At 42.8% G+C, this 21,933-nt stretch overlaps 2 protein-coding genes across 5 annotated transcripts in view; one reads left to right on the forward strand and one right to left on the reverse strand.

Annotated features, from left to right (window-relative positions):
* Positions 1 to 234: 234 nt before the first annotated feature.
* Positions 235 to 7,066, forward strand: LOC124383074 (synaptonemal complex protein 1-like). 3 transcript variants are annotated; one of them, XM_046845443.1, is made up of 13 exons: positions 237 to 313; positions 445 to 534; positions 3,065 to 3,120; positions 3,215 to 3,370; positions 3,872 to 3,989; positions 4,077 to 4,127; positions 4,220 to 4,297; positions 4,460 to 4,516; positions 4,936 to 4,995; positions 5,070 to 5,122; positions 5,233 to 5,335; positions 6,175 to 6,257; positions 6,338 to 7,066. In XM_046845443.1, exons 3-13 carry the CDS (start codon positions 3,065 to 3,067, stop codon positions 6,519 to 6,521), a joined length of 999 nt encoding a protein of 332 aa, XP_046701399.1. In that variant the 5' UTR covers positions 237 to 313; positions 445 to 534; the 3' UTR covers positions 6,522 to 7,066. The 3 variants fall into 3 exon arrangements, with proteins under 3 accessions (XP_046701398.1, XP_046701399.1, XP_046701400.1); XM_046845442.1 differs by having other exon boundaries at positions 235 to 534; XM_046845444.1 differs by lacking the exons at positions 237 to 313; positions 445 to 534 and adding an exon at positions 578 to 708.
* A 2,522-nt stretch (positions 7,067 to 9,588) lies between these two features.
* The window catches only part of LOC124381175 (protein FAM126B-like), a 45,843-nt gene continuing 33,498 nt past the window's right edge, over positions 9,589 to 21,933 (reverse strand). For both annotated transcript variants that reach the window (XM_046842601.1, XM_046842594.1), the window contains one exon: positions 9,589 to 15,076. In XM_046842601.1, coding sequence (XP_046698557.1) covers positions 14,583 to 15,076 — 494 coding nt within the window. In that variant the 3' untranslated portion in view covers positions 9,589 to 14,582. The remainder of the gene's footprint in view (positions 15,077 to 21,933) is intronic.

Consider the following 21,933-nt stretch of genomic DNA (forward strand, 5'->3'; position numbering starts at 1 on the left):
TGGTAGAATACATATGCATAATGTTGTCAAGAATAATATTACACATGTGATCACTATAATTTTTTTTCCTGAATCTGATTTATTATTAATTACACACTCTTTAAACGTTAATAAAGAGTTGGTGTTATTTGTAGACGGTCCCTAAACTCTTATTTGGGGATCCTTATACAAATAAACGCATTTATATTAAATAAAAATAATAATAATAATTAAACCAGTCGTATGGAGTGCACATTATAAAGTTAATATTAGGTTTGAAATGTGATTTATATCAGATTAATCACATTAGATCATTCAACACAGATTATTAGTGGTGAGTTTGATACTCATACTCAATGACACCCATTCATGAATCATTAGTAGAAGAATTATCCTAGTTATCAATACAGGCGTATGTGCCATGTCTTAATGTAATATTAGTATTTTATTTATTTATTTTGAAAGGCATCAGCGTCTGTAGACCTCAAAGGCTCAGGCGCGTGACAGGAAAACGCGCGAGCTGTTTTGTAACTCCGTTACAGTCAGGAAATAAAGGTGAGCGGATAAAATCAACAATACAATGTTTGTTTACAATGTTGTTGTCTTTTGAAAATACTTTGATAAAATCTGATTTATGCGAGCAGGTCGTCGAGAGCGTTAGCGTTAGCTCTCAAGCTAGTTGACTAGCATGCTAATTTAAATTAGCCTGTCTGAACTGAGTGAAGCTGTGTAAGTGTCATGGACTCTACTTTTCACGTCATTATTCAGTACATTTTTAGCATTCAGGTCATTGGAAAAAAAAAATACAATTTAATATTCACTTCTACTTTAATAGTCTACAGTATTGCAGATGTGTTTATTTCACTTTTTTGAGTATAGAGCTTGTTCATATCTTTCTCAGAATTGTTTTCACTTTTTAAAGAATGTATACAATACACTGAAAACTGAAATGTGTGGAATAATGAAGTGTGTGGAATAATGAAGTGTGTGGAATAATGAAATGTGTAGAATACTGAAATGTGGAACACTGAAATTTGTGGAATTCTGAAATGTGTCAAATACTGAAATGTGTTGAATACCGAAGTGTGTAGAACACTAAAGTGTGGAATACTGAAATGTGTGGAATATTGAAGTGTGTGGAATACTGAAGTGTGTAGAATAGTAAAGTGTGGAACACTGAAGTGTGGAATACTAGATTGTGTAGACTACTGAAGTGTGTGGAACACTGACGTGTGGAATACTGATGTGTGTGGAATACTGAAGTGTGGAATACTGATGTGTGTGGAATACTGAAGTGTGTAAAATAGTAAAGTGTGGAATACTGAAGTGTGGAATACTAGATTGTGTAGACTACTGAAGTGTTTGGAACACTGAAGTGTGGAATACTGATGTGTGTGGAATACTGAAGTGTGGAATACTGATGTGTGTGGAATACTGAAGTGTGGAATACTGATGCATGTTGAATACTGATGTGTGTGGAATACTGAAGTGTGTAGAACATTGAAGTGTGGAATACTGAAGTGTGTAGAACATTGAAGTGTGGAATACTGAAGTGTGGAATACTGATGTGTGTGGAATACTGAAGTGTTTGGAAAACTGAAATGTGTGGAATACTGAAATGTGTTGAAAACTGAAATGTGTGAAATACTGAAATGTGTAAAATACTAAAGTGTGTGGAATACTGAAGTGTGTAGAATACTGAAATGTGTTGAATACCGAAGTGTGTAGAATACTGAAATGTGTTGAATACCGAAGTGTGTAGAATACTGAAATGTGTGGAATACTGAAGTGTGTAGAATACTGAAGTGTGTAGAATATTAAAATGCGTAAAATACTGAAATGTTTGAAATACTAAAATGTGTTGAATACTGAAGTGTGGACAACTGAAATGTGTGAAATACTGAAGTGTGTGGAATACTGAAGTGTGTAGAATACTGAAATGTGTAGAATAATGAAGTGTGGAAAACTATAGTGTGGAATACGAAAGTGTGTAGACTACTGAAGTGTGTGGAACATTGAAGTGTGGAACACTGAAGTGTGGAATACTGAAATGTGTAGAATAATGAAATGTGTAGAATACCGAAGTGTGGAATACTAAAGTGTGTAGAATACTGAAGTGTGTAGAATACTGAAATGTGTAGAATACTGAAGTGTGTGGAATACTAAAATGTGTGGAATACTGAAGTGTGTAGACTATTAAAGTGTGTAGAATACTGAAGTGTGTAGAATACTGAAATGTGTGGAATATTGAAGTGTGTAGAATACTGAAATGTTTGGAATACTGAAATGTGTTGAATACCAAAGTGTGGAAAACTGAAATGTGTGAAATACTGAGGTGTGTAGAATACTGAAATGTGTAGAATAGTAAAGTGTGGAATACTAAAGTGTGTAGACTACTGAAGTGTGTGAAACATTGAAGTGTGGAATACTGAAGTGTGGAATACTGATGTGTGTGTGAAATACTGAAGTGTGGAATACTGATGCGTGTGGAATACTGAAGTGTGTAGAACATTGAAGTGTGGAATACTGAAGTTTGGAATACTGATGTGTGTGGAATACTGAAGTGTTGTGGAAAACTGAAGTGTGTGGAATACTGAAATGTGTGGAATATTGAAGTGTGTAGAATGCTGAAGTGTGTAGACTACTGAAGTGTGTAGAACATTTAAGTGTGGAATACTGAAGTGTGGAATACTGATGTATGTGGAATACTGAAGTGTGTGGAATATTGAAGTGTGTAAACTACTGAAGTGTGTGGAATACTAAAGTGTGTAGACTACTGAAGTGTGTGGAACATTGAAGTGTGGAATACTGAAGTTTGGAATACTGATGTGTGTGTGGAATACTGAAGTGTGGAATACTGATGCGTGTGGAATACTGAAGTGTGTAGAACATTGAAGTGTGGAATACTGAAGTTTGGAATACTTAAGTGTGTGGAATACTGAAGTGTGTGAAGTACTACATTTTGTGGAATACTGAAGTGTGCAGAATACTGAAGTGTGCGGAATACTGAATACCTAATTGTGAAGAGTGCAGAATGTTCCTATGTACTGTTATATTCTAATGCTATGGTGCTCTGGTGTTGAAGATGCATTGTGTGGAAGAATATGCTTCTCTCCACATTCCAGAGGAACAGCAGAATGAGTGAGTGTTTAAAACATTCTGGTTTATTTATAAAATCACTGAAGGAAACCGAGTCCTCTCTCTTGTAACACCATGCTCCTTATTTGCTGCTCAGGGTTTTAGACACGGGTGCAGACAAAGCTGAGCTCCTGCACTCTAACCACTGCCTGAGGACGTTATACACAGACATGCAAAAAGCCGTCGAAATGGCAGAGGACAACAACGTGCTTCTCAGGACTGAGAACAACGACCTAAAGAACCAAATCAAAAGGTAGCAGACTTCTCAGATCTTCAGCCTGTAGCAGCATACTCTTACACATCGTCTCTCCAGGGTTAAAAAAGAAACAGCTCATCAGGTTAACAAGAAATTACAATGAAGAGTATCCTCCCCTGAAGATGTCGCAAAACTTAAAGTTACAGGTTTACTTCTGACGACTACAACGCGCAGACACTGGAGACTCCTTTCATATATTTCACATAAACATCTACTTATGGAAACTTAAGTTTTAATAAATCAGGTTATTATTAGTTATGCAATCGCTGTACACCTCCCTGTGAACGAGTTGTTACTGTAGAAGCGATCGCATAAATATTACTGTCAGCACCATCAGACCAATCACAATCCGGAACTCGTCAGTGTTACGGTGAGATGGTCAGGTTCTTAAAAAGTTCAGTCATTGTACAGTTTAACAGTAAAGAAAACGTACAAACTGTATAAACGTTCCTGTCCACTTCCTGTTAGTAAATACCGTGCAAATGTGTGTTTGTGAAGCTCGAGGCAGTCGATTCAGAACCTTCAGCTCCTTGTGAATGAACTGGAAGACATTCGAGCTGCGAAGGCAGAGAAAGATCAGATCTGTGGTGAGATCCAGGCCAGCCGGAAACAACTCGTGCGTGCAGAGGGCAGATTTGAACTTGTTAATATCTCACTTCATCTACACAACAAATCATAGTCTATTGTTGTGAACTTGTGACAGGCAAAAGAAAACGAAACACTCAGACAGCAGATAGACGAACTTTCTAGCGAGGTATGTGAGGGCCAGAGCAGCTTCTTGTCTCTCTTTTCAGTTTTACTGACTTGAATTTATGATTCCTTTGTTTATGGTGTCTTTCATTACAGGCGTCAAGTTTTCTTCTGAAAAGCCAGCAACAGGACGAGGAGATCACCAACCTCAGCTCTGTCCTGAGATCATTACAGGTGATATATTTTATGTATACAGGGTTTTAAACAAAACCTGTCCAGCTTTGCATTCTGATTAGCTTGAAGCTCTTTTATTGTTTTGGTAGTAGCAGGAATTCTATAACAGCAACACACACATAATTACATGAGTCGAATCAGTTCATATGTTTTATGCTTCAGCAACAGCTGGAGGAGCAGAGGCTTGATCTGGAACACAAAGAAGAACTCATACATCAGGTAACTGTTTCATTTATAACAATTGAAACTAATACAATTACTTATGAAGAAATCAGTCGCTAAAAGCTGCAAATACATGACTATAAAACCAAAATTCAAATAAGATGCGATGAGGAGACAGATGTAAGCAAGAAAATCTACCCAAAGATTTGTGTTGTGGTGTCCATCAGAGATACACAACTCACTCAATATGTATACACAAACATATATACATATAAACCCAGCCACACCAAGCTGCCACACCTGGGTGCCTTATCTCCATCTGCAAGAATATATTAATAATGAAACTGTGATGTTCAAAAGGGTGAAGTTTGAATGCATTTAATATATTGGTATGTAAGTTTTATGTTTTATAAACTAAGACTGAAATAGAATAAGGTTATTGTGTAGAATAATCTTTTCTTTTTTTTTGTATTTAGAAGGATTTCATCATTGAGCAGCTCAAAGACAACATGTCAGAATACATTACCATTAACCAGGTACACTTATCTCATATCATTTATGACATTAGGGGGTCTTTAGACTCGGCTAAATATTTTTCTTTATTATCCAGGACATGAAGGAGAAGCTGAAGGATTTGGAGGACCAGTTGGCTTTGGCTTTAGTGTTAGGCATTTTCTTTACTTTAGAATGATTCTGCATTACATACAAGACAGTAGAGTAAATCCACTTTTCATTCATTCATTCTTTTATTCATTTATTCATTTATTACTCAGTAGCGGTGAAGGGAGCTTTATGAACGTGGACACAGACACACCGCTGAGTCCTGAACACTCAGTGTCACTCGGGGAAGAACTCGGAATTCTGTTTGCAGATCAGGTAGTACTCATGTCCAGCACTTTATTAATAAACAGTTTTAAAAAACAAAAAAACACTGATTATGTGTTCATGTTTGCGTAAACTGGTGATAACTTATTTTATAGGCATTTCAGAACATTAAATGTAACAATGTAGGGATTAAAAGTATGCCCTTTTTTTTTTTTTTTTTAAACATGCTTTGTTATAAGAGGACTGAACAGTTGAAGATGTACAGTTATATAAAAACAGTAATGTTCATTGAGGTAACTGTAACTCCTGTACCAGCATTAAGGCTGAAACGATTTCTCGAGTGATTCGAATACAAAAAAATCATCTAGGCAAATTATTTGCCTCGATGCTTCGTTTAGTCCATTTAACTACACACGGAGCATTGTGTTTCACCGCGGACCATTATTACTGACGCACCACCGCTAAAGTCTGCAGCGGTCCGAACAGGTAAGCGCCGGCGGTTGCATTTACGAGAAATGAAGTCGAAATTGCGAGAATAAAGTCAGAAATGCAAAAAAAAAAAAGAATTGTGGGAGAAAGGTCAGAAATGCGAAAAAAAAAAAAGAATTGTGGGAGAAAGGTCAGAAATGCGAAAAAAAAACTCAGAAAAAGTCCGAATTAGGCAAACTTTTTTATTATGTGGCAGAAACAGGCTTTCATAAGATTCAGACCAAAGAAAAGTTTGGGATAATTTCAAAATGATAAATATTGAAATATTCAAAAATGTATTTTTATTTATGATTAATTATTTATGTATTTGTATTTGCATTTTGATATGGCAAGTAATATGACAATTCATCTTTTAAAAGGAATATTCTTGTATACAATTTCTGTCTATGTCTATGAACTAGATGATCCCTGAGCAGGAGCAGATAGAAGAGGAGAAAAACACAGATACTCAGGAGGAACAAGCAGCACTTTATGTATCCAAAAGGTGAGTTTTTTTTATGTTTATTTTGATATTATTATGTAATATTTTTTTCTTACTATTAATTCTGGTTTTATGTGTTAAAGTGTGACACACAGCTGTTCGGAGAGCATAAAGAGAGGAGCGTGTGCCACCGTGGTGCTCTGCTTCAGCATGCTGGGTGTGTTTGGAGCGCTGACTCCAACCCTGTCCACAGACGTATTGGACACCATCCGTCACCTGATCGAGCCGTACTGCCGGTTACATCACACCGGACTTCCCCCTGTATAAACACACACTCCTCTCCGCTGGAACAGACTCGATTTATTGGTATGATTGATAACTTACGATTGTTCATAATTAGAGCTATTCTGCGCGTTCATATTATTATTATTTTGCATTTTGCACCAGCCTCGTCATTTTCATACATTTCAATATAATGTAGAGGAGCATAAAAGTGTCACACTTCAAAATGTCTTTTCATATTGAAACATTTTGGGTTTAAAGTGCGGTCCAAATTTCAGAAACCAGTATAATATCAATACCCATCGTTCTTGAAAGAGGCGTCCACATACATTTGGAAATTCAGTGTGTGTATATATATATATATATATATATATTTGATGATTCATTTTCTTCTAATTAACGACTTTTTATGCTTCAAATAAGATATTTATATAATATTCTAATGTATTTTCAAATGTATTGAGTTATGCAAATGTTGCATATAGTAAACATACATAAAAATGTATTGAATGTTTTGCTTAGTATAAGTATATAAAACCCAAATTCAGGGTATTCGTGTATGAAAGCGTATTAAAAATGCAAAAACCACACAGCGAGTTTAACAATCTTTCATTTTATAAAGCTTATAGTAGCTGCTTGTTGACGAGTGTGTGTGTGTGTGTGTGTGTGTGTGTGTGTGTGTGTGGAGGATTTCTCCTTGAACACATTCACTCATGCTGGTTTTTTCATTCTGTAAAAAAAAAAGGCATTCGAGTTCGTAAGGTGAAGCAATTTGTGCTTAAAAAAATCTATAATATATAATCCATTATTTAGAAAATTCTTGTTTTAAAAAATATACAGACATTTTGTTCAGTTGTGCAGATATAAACATATAGAATATATAATGAATTTAATTTTGTACAATAATTAAATGAAATTAAATCACGTTCAAAAACAATTACTGTAATTTCCGGACTATTAAGCGCACCCAAATATAAGCCGCACTGAATTTGACAAAAGATTTTTATTTTAAACATAAATAAGCCGCACCTGACTATAAGCTGCAGGTGTCCACACTGAAACTAATGAACTTTACACAGGCTTTAATGAAAGACAGTGTCTGTTACACGGCTTGTATCTAAACAGTAGCCTACCAAGAAAGTCATTGTTCACTGTCTTCCTCCTTCCTTTCACAACTATTTCTCGAGAGTTTATCTTTTGGCATCGTCGTGCTTTTAAAAATCACCATCGGTGAAGCTTTTCTCCCGATGCCGTGCAGCTCAGAACACAGGTAAAGTGCGTTTTTTTCATGCCCGGTTGTTTTCAGCGTGACGAATGATTCGCATTTCCTGTAGACAGTCCGAGTGAGCAGCAGGTCAAACGTCAGAGGAACATCATCCATATTTATGATGTGGTGCGGCCCGATTCAGTGGGAGCGCATCTGATTTAATATAAAGAGTTTCATTGGTTCACCTGAACCCGTTCCGCAATTTCATTGGTCTAATGTTTTTTGGCTTGAAGTTTGTGAAACCGGGAAAAACCCAGGAAAAATCCATGAATTAGCCGCTTCATTGTTTAAGCCGCAGGGTTTAAAACGTGGGAAAAAAATAGCCGCTTATAGTCAGAAAAATACGGTAAGTTACTGTTGTAATAGACACATGCTATAAAAAGAGAACGAAACGAAGAAACGCAGCAACTTATCTTGATTAAAAAAAGAAAAAAAAATGCGCATTGGTGTACAGGTGCATAAACATTCGCTGAAAAGCACAACAGTGAGTAAAAATGTGATCGTTTACTGCCGCTGTTATTTGCCGCTTTTAGATCTATTGTTCGTTCGCACCGTTTTAATTGAATCCATCACGACGCTCGCGAGCCACGAGTTTACACAATAGCACTTCATTACATTACACCATTTTCACATGATGAGGATTCCACAGTTATTACTCACAGTGCTGATGTTTCTCCTTCATCCCTGACACCAGTGTGTTTTTTCACGTGCTCGTGCTTTTATAAAACACAAGCTCAACTGTGCATCGTTCACAGCATTCGAATATAAAATGCTTCGGGACGCACACTTTTCCTGCTGTCGGTTGACCCTCTACTTTTTCCTGCTACCAACTAATCGGTAACGGCATTCGTTGACAAAAGTAGTTGTTGCAGCTCGAATACAGATGCAGGTGAGAGGAACTGGGATGCAGTTCTTAGTGTTTATATTCATACCAAAGATTGTATGTAGGGTTTGAGATCAGAGCTCTATAACAGACCACTCAAGATCTTCCTTTCCGACCCATGTAAAGCACATCTGGCACAGGGTTTGTGTTTTCAGCACATCCAAACACATCATATACAATTGAGTGAACAGTTTGGAGATGAATCACATATGGCAGGAAAGCCAGGTGTCTCAATACTTTTGTCTATGTAGTGTTTATTCAGTGTTTTGTGAAATGTTTAAGTTTTCATGTTTATTACTACACGCCAGGAGCACACGTGTTTATCAAGAGTCGTTCAAAAATCTAAACACTTTGATCACGGTTGCGTTTGTATTGGTTCGGTTAGAGCCTCATTAAAAAACCCTGTACACAAGCCACTGGCTTGAACAGTTGAGTTTGTATGAAGCCACAGAAAGGGGCATGGATCATTTCAGAGCAAGTATATAACTTAGTGTACACGTGCCAGGACTCATACTTGATAAACTGCACTCTGCACATGTTATAAAGGATAACAATAGTGTCGGCTTTGTTCGGTTGTGAAGTCGATACAACTTTTTACTGTTTACCGGCATTTCAAAAAGAAAGCTGCTCATCTGAAAGGCTGAGCAGCTCGAAGACAAGTGGGTGGTCCTACATCCTACACCTTTTACCCACTTTTAACAGAGTATTAGGATGGATTGGAGATCGTTTCAAAGCGATGCATGACAAGAGGGAGATTTTTTTCTAATTAGGATAGTAAATGTTCGTCATGTGTAAATGTAAAAAGAAAATTCTAATAATAAATAAAAAGCTGTCCCAGTCACACAGGGTTACACACACACACACACACACACACACACACACACACACACACACACACACACACACACACACACACACTATACTGTATATCTAAAAAACTAAATAAAGCTCAAAGACAGAAATCTGTTACAGCACAAGATTTATTGACCAATATACAGAGCCATATTTTCCTGCATCAGCAGACTGATATGAACATCTCACTTTTACTCTTTTTTGTTTGTTTGTTTTTTTTTTGTACAGTTTTATTTACAAGGTTTTAAAATAATCTTTCCATTTACATCAATGGTACAGTATTTCGCTTCGGAAATTGCTTTTACAGCTTTCGGGTGAAACTGGTTTTGTACGGCGTAACCTCTCATTCTATAAGACAAACAGTGCCTCTGCTTCACCACGCCTCCTAAAGATCTCATGCATGGCTCATGGTAAAGAAATCTGCAAGTTCAACAAGGTCCAGCTGACTTTTTATTTCTTAATTTGTAGGTATTTTCACACACACACACACACACACACACACACACACACACACACACACACACACACACACACACAATTACCTCTTACTTTAGACCTGATCTAAAACCATGAGATCATTCGCTTAAAACAGCAGCAATTCGATGCGGTTCCTCGCTGAAGGACCTGAGGAGGAACTTGCACAGCCAGTCCAGCTAAAAACCTACCAGCAACCCAGAGATTTGATCCAACAAAAGACGAAAGAAAAACTCCAATCGACCTTGAATTGCATAGAATTGTATCAGTTCGAACTAAAACGAGTGGAAAGACCAACTGTTCAGAGTAAAGAAGAAGGAAGAAGACCTGAAGATCACCACAGGGAGATCTGTTCCTGTACAGATGATTTGGATTGTAAGGTGTGTGTGGAATAGTTGTCGGGTAGTCTGTAGTAGGATTTAGCATTCACTTTCGTTCAGTTTTCACGAGCACACATCTCAAGCACACACACACACACACACACACATATATATATATATACACACACATACACAGCTATTGTCAGCCACTGACAACACTAAAGTCTGGATAAAGTGCATCAGATGAAAAGAAAGGCTTACACACGTCACATGCAATCCGATCACGCAGAGGGCGGATTAAACACACACACACGTCTCTCTGGTAGAGGTCTGTTCTGAGTAAAAACAGGAGAAGGGACACTACTACAGTAGCCATATTATAACCAAAAAGATACGTCAGCACAATTGTCTCTACTTCAAAGTTCAATGTCTGAATTTAGAATCATGGGGAAAAAAACAAAAACAAACGATCATTCAAAAGAACTCGATGACAGGAAGTAGAATAACTAAAACTACATATAAAATGGCCAGAATCTCTCCAACTCAGGCAGGAGGCGTGGCCTAATGCTTAAAGGCAGAATTGGATGCTCGAACTCTCAGAGAATATGTGTGTGTTTTCTTTGTGAAGGTGTGTATGTATAAACGTTTGCTCAGTAGTCTCCACAATCAAAACAGGCTCCTCCTGAGCGATTCTTGAGTCTGGCTCAAGAGGAAAAAAAGCCCAAAACTGAAAGCTTGTCAAATGAGATTTGAACTCGTGACCTTCAGCACACTATCCCAAAGCCATGGCACTGATGGAGCACATTTGGGGGAAAAGTGAACATTCGCTTTTTTTAATCCAAACTAACTTTTGAAATGAAAGACAAATGAATGGACAATCTGACAGCTTTCAGGAAAAAAAAAACTACACGCTGTAGAATCATCAGATATCTTTTGTACCTTTCATACACGGCACGTACAGCGGCGCTCCTTAAGCTCTAATTACCCTCCATTTCAAGGTACATTAAGAAACACTCAGCACTTCAGAAGAGGATAAAAATAATAGATACAAAGGATCAAAAGGTACCAACCTAATGACAAGTACAGTTTAGTGCCCCCCCCAAAAAAAAGTGTTCACTCTATTCCACTTAATGAAGAAAAATTTGGGCAGGAGCAGTGAAACGCACCGCAATGTACAGTACAGAGAGACGCGAATACCTCCGATTAGAACAAACTGTACAGCAAACACACAGAACAGCCAGTAGTCCTCTACGCCACAGAGAGGAGGTTAAGACGGTTTATAGTGAAACATTACAGCAGGTTTTAGATCGCAACCCTGATGCACTTCCCGAAGAGTCATTTTGACCGTACTGCATGTAGGAAGAGTAGAGTTCGACAAATCAGGGCTGTAGAGTAAAATCTCAAATCTTAACTGTTTCCCAGAAACACTCTCTCACACACACACACACACACACACACACACACACACACAAATAAAAACCAAACCAACAGGAATAACCTAAGTCTGTAGATCCACAGCAAATACATGCCATAATTAGATACACTACGAATTCTCAGGATGGGTGACTTCATAGATAAGAGATTTAGAAGACATTGTTATACACTTGATCCAAATACACTATGTTTTTTTTGTTTCTATTGTACATGTCTGAACTAAGACCACTATTTAAGACATGGACAGTGAAAGCAGTCCCACTCGGGAGGCTGTTGGCACAAGATGTGGGATGAAGGGATGTAATGCGGATTCACTGGTAGAAGTCTTGGTCTTCTCCCCACTGACTAATCCCACCTGCTATTTCAACAAGTTAACCAATTCCCTCTCATTAGTTGACCGATCCCAAACGACCCTGCAAACTTGAAGACTAATCTCACTCACTCGCACAGAAAGTGCGAAATCCCTCCTGTGCCCACTGAAAAACCGACTAATCGAACTCATTACGTTTGAGCAATCCTGTCTAACTCCTGGAGAACTTCTCACTAACCCTGCCTCTTCCCACAGCAGTCCCTTTTGCCTTCGGGGAAACTTTCGCTCCCACAGAAACCCCCAATTCCTGCAGAACGTCCGATCGACCCCACGTCCTCCCACAAGTCGAAATCTGATCTTGCACTGATTTTTGAATGTAAATATACATTCATGCATATACATAAGTTATTTGGCTCTCTTTCACAATAAAAAATGCGACTTTTTGTTTTCCTTTGGGTTCCGTCCCACTCGCTGGCTCGATGTACACTAAGCGCCATGACGGATGAAAAAGTCAGCGTTCGCATGAACCAGATTTGCAGTGATCGCTATTATTATTATTATTATTATTATTATTAAAGAAAAAGAAAAAACTCAAAAACACACGCAGAAAGAAATGACACCTACACACATGATTATCCTGCAAAAACAAAATGCCACCAGGTTTGACCACTAGATGGAGCTTCTGGTTACACGGTGCGTGGAACCAGAAGCACCATCTAGTGGTCAGATCTGGTATCACGTGAGTACGCCTGTACGAAAACAGGCCTTGAATGAAATGGTGATGGACAGGAGAACCACGACTCAACACACAGGAATAAATCCTCAGTCATTTTCTGGGAGTTTTCAGCGTGTAGTCCAGTGTTTGAAAGGCTGATGGAAAGAAGACGAGGTAGAACTAATAACTCCAGGAACCCTGTTTGATTGCATCACACCAACACAAGACGCACACACACACACGCACGCACACACACTCCAAGACTTCTGAGGATAATACAGGATTATTACAGCTCGTGTTTGACACCAGCACATCAGAATCATGCTTCTTAAGCTTTAAACCTCTGGGAGAGAAACAATGCGCTCGTACGGCAATAGTCCTCGCTCAGGACACAGGGACACATTAAAATATCGTTCCACACAGCGTTTTCTTTTCTTTTTTTTTTCCTGCTTGGGATCAGCGGATACACAGCAACAAGAACGACGAAGTCGACAACATTCTTAAACATCTTGGCCCCAGTATGTGAAACAGACAACTCTAACACGCCCAAATCAACAAAATACATAGTTGTTTGAATATACAGATCGATTTGAAGAAAAGAAAAAAAAAAACCTCAATCGATGCAAATCATATACTAATAAAACAATTCTTTTTTTTTTTTAAAGCAAAATCAAGGTCGAAGGTAATTTGATTGTTTATAGATAGAACACGTTTAACATTATAAATAGAACCGTCTTTGGGACGGAAAATAAAAATGAAAAGAACTAGCTATCTGTAAGAACTTTCATAATAATAATAATAATAATAATAATAATAATAATAATAATAATAATATTAATAATAAAAGAAAAGACCTTGATAGAAATTGCACAGGACCCAAGAGTTCAGCAGGAATGCATACTGAGACACTGCAATGATTGCTTCGTGTCAAAAACGAACAACCTAAGATTTATTGCTTACTCTTTTTTTTTTTTCTTTTTTCTTTCTTTCTTTTTTAATATAGACTAATCTCTGAAGTCCCATAACAATAAATAAGAATAATCATAAAAATATGCCTGATCTCTTCTGGCTAGAGCCAATTAAAATCTCCACTGCCTCGGAAGTGGTCCGATCTCTCGAAGCCGAACATTTTCATTAAACGGACTTTAATTGGGAAAAAAAAAGAAGAAAAAAAAAAAAGGACTGGCCGGTATTTCCCCAGGAATCACTGGGCTTTTTACGTCATACTACTCTGAGAGAAACGAAAAATTGCTGTGTCGTTTCTGTTTCTGAGTTCATGAGGCAGTATGTTCTAAGTAACTTTGATCTCAAACATCTGGCCAGCTGTTGATCAAGCTGCCACGCAGTGGAGATGGCGGCTTACGCCTGGTCAGCGTAGATCGGGCGGTACACATCCGAATCCAAAACATCAGTCTGTTAGAAGTGGAATGCTTAATTTGGTCTGAGGAATATACGAGAGAGAGAGAGAGAGAGAAAGAGAGAGAGAGAGAGAGAGAGAAGGAAGAATAGATTTCCATCATAGATTTTTTTCTTTCTTAAAAAACATTTCTTACAAACCTTTGTCGATACTTTTTTTATATTATCTATAGTCAGTCTTCACCCTGTCCATATTTTTACTGCTGTTTCGGTTTTGCGGCAATTCAGATTTCCATCAAACTTGTCCAAAAAAAATAAAAAATACTAAAGAAAGATAAACAGACCCACCCCAGAGATCAGGGTTCTGGTTTGGAAGAAAAAAAAAAATGGACATCGAGAAACAGGAAGCAGACGAGGTGATTGGGATGCAGGTGTGTGAGCTCTACACCTGTGATATGATCTGCATGTTGAAGCTGGGTGAGCGAGACTGCTTGGTCAGAGGAGCTCCAGGAGACAGCAGATCCTTCCTCCTTCAGGCCGCACCAGATGTTCTTCTTTCAGACTGAGGCTGGAAAGGCGGTGCACTCCTCCTCCTCCTCCGGAGCAGAGTCCTCCGTCTGTTCCTCCTTTCTCCTGCTCTCCGCTCACGCCGGCGCTCATGCTGCAGGTCCGGCTCAGGCTTTGCGTCTTCTTCATTGGGGAAAGTTCGATGGTGTCCAGTGTGATGGCGGGTGGAGGAGACGGAGCTCTCTGTGGGTGCTGCGGCTCTTTATGCTTCTCAGCCGAGATCTCCTTCTCTCTCTCTTTTTCTCGGTGTGTGCGACTTGAGCTGCTCTTCTTGGAGCTCTTTTGCGTGCTGGTCCGCACTCCTCCGCTCCCCGACGCTCGGCCTGTGCTCGGCTGGCTGCTGTTGGACGCTCCGGAGGAGAACCCTTCATCGGGGTCGTTCAGGTTGAAGGATTCTTCACCTCCACTCATGCCGTCAGTGTCTGAGAGGGAGGAGAGGAAATGAAAGGAAGAGGGGAGGGGGGTAATAAAAACATTGTCAGTTGAGATTAAGAAGGAGAAAAACCTTGAAAGGAATGGAAAGGAAGGAAGCAAGAAGAGTTCGGGAAAGAACAAACCACAGAATTGGCAAGAAAACGAAAAAAATGAAGAAAGGAAGGAGAGAATCGATGATTGGAAATGGGAAGGTCTAGAAAGCCATTCAGGAAGGAAAGAATGAGGAATGAAGGAATTCAAGGAAGGAAAAGAATGGAAGAAAGTAACACAAATGACGAAGGAAGGAAGGAAGGAAAGACAAGCTTGCATGCTCCATTCAAAAAGTACCAATGAGGAGCTATGATATAGAATGCTGTACATACTGCTCATGAATGTGTCTGCACTCATCTGCTGGATTTAATTAGAATTACAAATAAACAAGCGACGACCGACTCTTCCTCTCATTATTAGTCAGGAATTATGAGTCACTGTCCTTCTGGAACTCAAGTCATGGAAAAAGCTTACCAATAAAACGCTAAGATTCCAATCATTCAAAATGTCTGTTTTAATATAGAAAAGAGCAGAAACTGGACTCGAAATGCCCTGATTTCAAAAACGCCAGGAAGCGGTGCAGAAGAACAACATTCATGCTTTTTTCCATGAACCGTTCAGCGTCAAGTCCTACTGCAATTGCGCCCTCTGCCCTATAACATTAACCATGACATTTTCATCACATAAGACACGAGCTGATTAAAGGAACGGGTACAGTATAAAATCAGAATGTAAACCAAAGGGGAAAAACCATTGACAAGAAATCAGGATGTACCAGAATGATGGACATCTAGAGAGCTAGGACGAGACAAGAAAACGGAACGGACATGATATGAAGTAAAAAAACAAAAAAAAAAAAAAAAAAGAAAGAAAGATGCATGCATGCGGGATCGAGAAGATGAAAAATGGCAGACGGGGACAAAACAAAAAAACATGCATGTGTTGAAGCCACCAGCACGCACGCTCTCCTGTTGCTCTCGCAAAGAAAAAAAAAAAAAAAGCTAACGTGGGTTGTTGCTGATCAGGTTTTCGTTTGTGAGGAAGATGTTTGAACGAGTCTCTGATGTTACGTTTTCTCAGTAAACCCCTAACGGTTTATACAGAAACGAATCTTTGCCCCATTTCGACCTCCAGCATCTTGTCCACGGTCGTCCTTCACAAATTCTATTTCAATCTTATTTAAAAACAGATTTATTCTTCATGGCATCTGAGTCCTTGGAAAGTTCCCATCATCTGGATATCGATAGGTTACTTAACGTAACCCCGGTTCTTTGATAACAGAGTGAGGTGTTTCACTATGGGAATCGCTTTGGGCGTGACCAACTACGGAAGCTCTAATGACACCACGTCTGTCTTGACAGACAGGTCGACCTGAGATCAGGCTCCGCCCCACCTTTATCCCTCAGGTCGACCCTTCTAACATCATTGCAGCGAGATTTCTTCCGTCCCGTGCAAGGAGGAAGTGCTGGTGAAACACCTCACTCTGTTATCAAAGAACCGGGTTACGTTAAGTAACCTATCGTTCTTTTTCTAACTTCGCCGGTGTTTCACTATGGGAGATATAGACTGCTCCCGGATTGCACAGGTCAATCACATAGGCTCAGAACGCCTGGCACTCAGCACTGCGTGTGCCAAGGATGACTCAGACACATCTAGTCTATAAAACCGCACAAAGGTGTGCGGTGTGGCCCAGCCAGCTGCCGCACAAATATCCTGAACAGAGACACCCTTAAGCAGGGCCCATGATGTCGCCATCCTCTAGTAGAGTGGGCCTCAGACCCGTGGGAGCCTGAGAACCACAGCATTCATACGCTATAGATATGGCCTCCACAATCCAGCGGGACAGCCGCTGACTCGACAACGGCTTCCCTTTGTGAGGGGTAGCCCAAGACACAAACAGCTGGTCCGATTTTCTGAAACCCGCTGTTCTCTTGACATACGTATGGAGGCCCGCACCGGGCACAAGGAACTCAAGCCATCCTCCTCCTGAGGTGGGTGAAAAGCCGAAAGTTCCGTGAACGGGACATCTATAAGAAGAATCCACCACCTTAGGCACGAACGCCGGGTTAGGCGAAGGAAACCTTCGTGAGCCCAGGGGCGAACTGTAGACAGGACGGACTGACAGATAGGGCTTGCAGCTCGCTCACACGCTTAGCAGTCACTAGAGCCACAAGCAGCACCGTCTTAAGAGAAAGAAATTTCAGCCCTATGCCATCCACTGGCTCAAGGGGTGATGAGAAAGGGCTTCCAAAACCAAGGACAGGTCCCACTGAGGCACTAACCACCGAGACACCGGCCTTATACGGCGTGCACCTTTCATAAACCGGCTAATCAAAGGGTGCCGACCCGCAGGTTCGTTATTAAACCCGACGTGACATGCAGAAATAGCCGCCAGATACACTTTCAAAGTAGAAAAGCTCCCTTTATCCAGCAAATCCTGGAGAAAACACAAAATGTCTCCCACAGAACACTGAAAGAGACAATGTGACCGCGCCACACCACTCCTCAAAAACTCGCCATTTATTGTCATAAAGCGTGCGAGTAGACGAGGCCCTGGCACTCTGGATAGTGTGTATAACCGATTGGGGCAAACCAGCCACACTCAAGTTCCACCTCTCACGGGCCAGGCCCAGAGAGCAATTCTGTCCGGGTGCGGATGATAAATCTCCCCGCCCGCCTGGGACAGAAGGTCCCTCCGTGGAGGGAGTGGCCAAGGCTGATCCGACAGTAGCTGAACTATTTCTGCGATCCAGTGCCTGGAAGCCCAACGTGGAGCTATCAGAATCAGTGACAAGCTGAGTTCTCTGACCCTGGCCAGGGTGGGGGAAATCAAGCTCAGTGGAGGGAACGCGTAGAGAAGAACGTTTGGCCACGGGTGGGCTAACGCATCCACACCCAACGGTGCATCTTCGTCCCTTAGAGAAAAGAACAGAGGACACTGAGCGTTTTCTCGCGAGGCGTAGAGATCTACGGCGGCCCGGCCGTATCTCTGCCATATCTGCTCCACCACCTGAGTGTGCAGTTTCCATTCCCCGTACAGAGGGTTTCCCTGGACAATAGATCTGCACCCTGTTCCATACGCCTGGAACATGAGTCGCCCTGATGGACAAAAACCTTGTGTCGCACCACATTATCAGTTTCCTCGCCAACTGATGCAGCTGGAGGGAGCGCACACCTCCTGCCGGTTGATGTACGCGACCACTGTGGAATTGTCTGTTTTCACCAACACATGTCGGTCCTTTATAAAAGGCAGAAAGTGCTTCAGTGCCAGAAATACTGCCAACAACTCCAAGTAGTTTATATGTCTCGGGATCAGCTGTGGTGGCCACACGCCGTTCACAGCTCTGCCCATAAGGGTCGCACCCCAGCCCTTCAAAGACGCGTCCGTCGTCATAGTAACTCGCGACGACACCGCCCCCAAGGGAATCCCCGACCGAAGAGTCGCGGGGCATCCCCATTGGCGGAGCGCTAAGACGCACGAATGTGTTATTTTTACCGGCCGATTGAGATGACGTCGGGGACATAAGCGCAACCGCGCAACCCATCTCTGAAAATCTCTCATCATGAGAAGTCCCAGACGCACCACAGAAATCACTGAGGCCATTAAACCCAGCATTCGTAGGCACACTCGAACGGGACCATAGACCCAGCCCGAAACGGAGCGACACTGAATGAGAGATGCGATTCTCCTCTCTGTCAGCGTGACTCGATAAGAGAGGGAATTTATACTGAGTCCCAGATATTCCGCGCACCGCGCGGGATACAAGCGGCTCTTTTCCCTGTTTATTTTGAAACCCAAGCTGCAGAGATGAGTGACTACGCCTCCGCATCTCTGACCGCTTGCTCTCTTGACGAGGAGCATATCAGATAATCGTCTATATAAGACAAAATCCGAATGCCGCTGTTTCTCAACGGCAAAAGAGCCGCCCACACACTTGCTGAAAGTTCTCGGAGCGAGAGACAGTCCGAACGGAATGGTTTGAAACTCGTAGGCAGTGCTTCTGTGCGCAAACCTCAAATATTTTCTGTGTGACGGTAAACGCCTATGTGAAAATACGCGTCTGACAGATCGATCGTCACAAACCAATCGCTTGGACGGATCGACCGACAGAGTGCTTTGTGTGTCAACATTCTGAATGAATATTTTCTCAGGTGTCTGTTTAACACACGCAAATCCAAGATCGGACGGAGAGATGCGCTCCCTCTCTTCGGGATCACAAAGTACCGAGTAAAACCCTGACGGCTTTCCGCCTCGGAACAACTCTGATTGCCCTTTTGCTCAAAAGGGAGTCGATCTCGGTCGTTAGGACGCGAGCCGACTCCCCTTCGGCCACCGAGATCAACACACCGTTGAATCTGGGCGGTTTCATTGCGAATTGAAGCCTGTATCCCCGTGAAACCGTGTTTAAAACCCACGAAGGAACCGCGCATGCGCGCCAATTGACGAGGTGCGCAGAAAGGGAACCTGCGCGCACACAACTCTGGTCGCGCATTGATGACGTCACAACCGTCGCCGCGCAGGGCTTCGCCGACAGAGCGAGCGCGCCCTCCAGTGGTAAAACTGGGGGGGTGCACGCCGGGATCTCGGGATTTTCGCACACTATCGCCCTCGGCTGATCGCCTGGATGCGAAAGTGCCACATTTATTGTGTTTTGTATTGTAGAACACATCGCCCTCAGCCCGTGGCTTGGATGCGATGATGTCATCTTTATTGCGCAATCGTCCGAACTGACGTGCGAGGGAACAAATGTGGGGAGTGCTTGGTGACACTGAACATTTCCCCTTAAGCCTCGAACTCGAGGAAAAACTAGAGAGGAAGCCCTTACGGAACTTAGAACCGGGCCGTGTTCTCCTCTCCTTTTCTTCGCCAGCGGAGAAAGGAGGACAAGAGAACATTCGCGTGTTAGGTCGCACGCTTCTTCTTCCGCTCCTCGGGGTGGGGCGGACGGTTTTTAGCTTTCCCCACGGTCCCGATCCATCCGATCTCGGACGTTGACCAGCTTGCTGTCCGCCGAGAGTCGATCTTGAGCTCTTAGCGTGTATCGGTCTTCCTCGCAGCCGCTGCTGCGGCAAAACCCGTCGCGCTGGCTGAGGGGCGTGCTCTGAGACAGCTTACGAGGCAAACAGAGGTTGAATGCTTCGTCCTCCTGTTTCCTGAGAGTGCTGGTTTCTCTCATCTTCTAGAGCAGGACCGAACAGACCTTTAGCGGGTCGTAGGCAGCATCCATGACGCCCGCTTGTGTGTCACCCAAGCCTGACAGGTTGAGCCACAACGCCTCTCACCTGACACAGTTAAACCCATCACGCGGCCGCAGCCCTGAACTGCGCCTCGTGAAGAGCGGAGAATTAGGTCGCTCACCACACAGATCTCGTCCCAAAGTACCGGGTTCGGTACTCCGTGTCGAGCTGTCGTCCCATCTCCTCTAAAATCTCCGCCTGGTACGCGGACAGCAAAGTCACCGCGTTTAACGAGCACACTGACTGCGCTGCGTGTTGTACACCCTCTGATGGATGGACGCCGTCAATCTCTCGATTTTCCCAGGCAGCGCAATTTGAGAGGAGGCAGATATGGAACGCCGATTCGGATGGAGGTGATAAGCCACTGAAGGCTCCACGGCTGGGGGTCCGCCAACCCCAGCTCTTCCATCCCTTGAATCTCCAGCTTGAGCACCCTTTTGCGGGAAGCTTGCTTTTGAAGGGGCTAGACCAGTAGCGAGACATTTCCTTCATGCAAGCTGGCACGGCGGGCAGGAGCTGTCTAGCGGCGGGTTGAGCAGGCGGCAGCCTTTTCCCGTCGTAAAGGTCTCTCACCGCTCCCTCCGCGTCCTGGGCCGTGGGCCAAGCTAGTCCTAGCTTCGCCGCGGCTCGTTTGCATACCTCGTGCAGGTTACCTTCGGCCTGTGAGGTTGCATCGCCCGCGCTCTGGGGTCTCGACTGTTGGGCCGGGAAGGGACCACTGTCGCCCCTCATCCTCGCCCTCCATATCCAAGTCGAGGAGGTCTGAGTTCGCGTCTGCGTCCTCGTCGCACGGTCGCTCCTCATCCTCCGCGAGGAGGTTATCAAACAGAGGCGGCATGACCGCGATTCGCCTCCATCAGGTCCGCCCAGCTCGTGGAAGCTCGCGGCTGATGTTCAACGACCGTAGACCTCGCGGCGGCGCCGGACAGACACGGGTCCTGTTGGTTAGCCACCGCTACTCTCAGCCGTCTCTCCAGATGTCTCACCGGCAGCGACGCGCAGTGAGCGCATGCTTGAGGGTCCGCGAGCGACGTTTGAGCGTGCTTCGGGCCCATGCACGTGATGCACATCGGGTGAGGGTCCCTGCCCGAGATGGTCGCCCACATGATGATGGACACGGGCGGGATACAACCTCCTGATCTTCGACTCATTCCCTTTGGTGGGGGGGATGATCGTAGACATGGCTGAGTACGGTAAAATTAGACTCGTCACAACACGTTAGCCTGCTGATGGTCGCAGGGTAGTTAGCCCTCCGAAGGCTTCGCCGACGCCGCTAAGCCTGCAATAGCTTGACGCTATTACGTCCCTACCGTGTAACTTACTACCCAGCAGGTGGAATAGGAATAGCTCGCCTCGACGCGGACGCTATTCCGTGATGTCGCTCAGCACGATTCCGTACGACTGACCTCGCGTTCGGTGGCGGAATCCAATGACGGCCCGCACGATGAACAGTTAAGCGAAACCAGCCGAGAACAGGAAGTGCTGAGAGAGCTAGTGTAGTCCCTCACGGGAAGAAAGCGCGAATGATGTTAGAAGGGGTCGACCTGAGGGATAAAGGTGGGGCGGAGCCTGATCT

The sequence above is a fragment of the Silurus meridionalis genome, chromosome 3 (genome assembly GCF_014805685.1).
Source record: "Silurus meridionalis isolate SWU-2019-XX chromosome 3, ASM1480568v1, whole genome shotgun sequence".
Taxonomy (NCBI): domain Eukaryota; kingdom Metazoa; phylum Chordata; class Actinopteri; order Siluriformes; family Siluridae; genus Silurus; species Silurus meridionalis.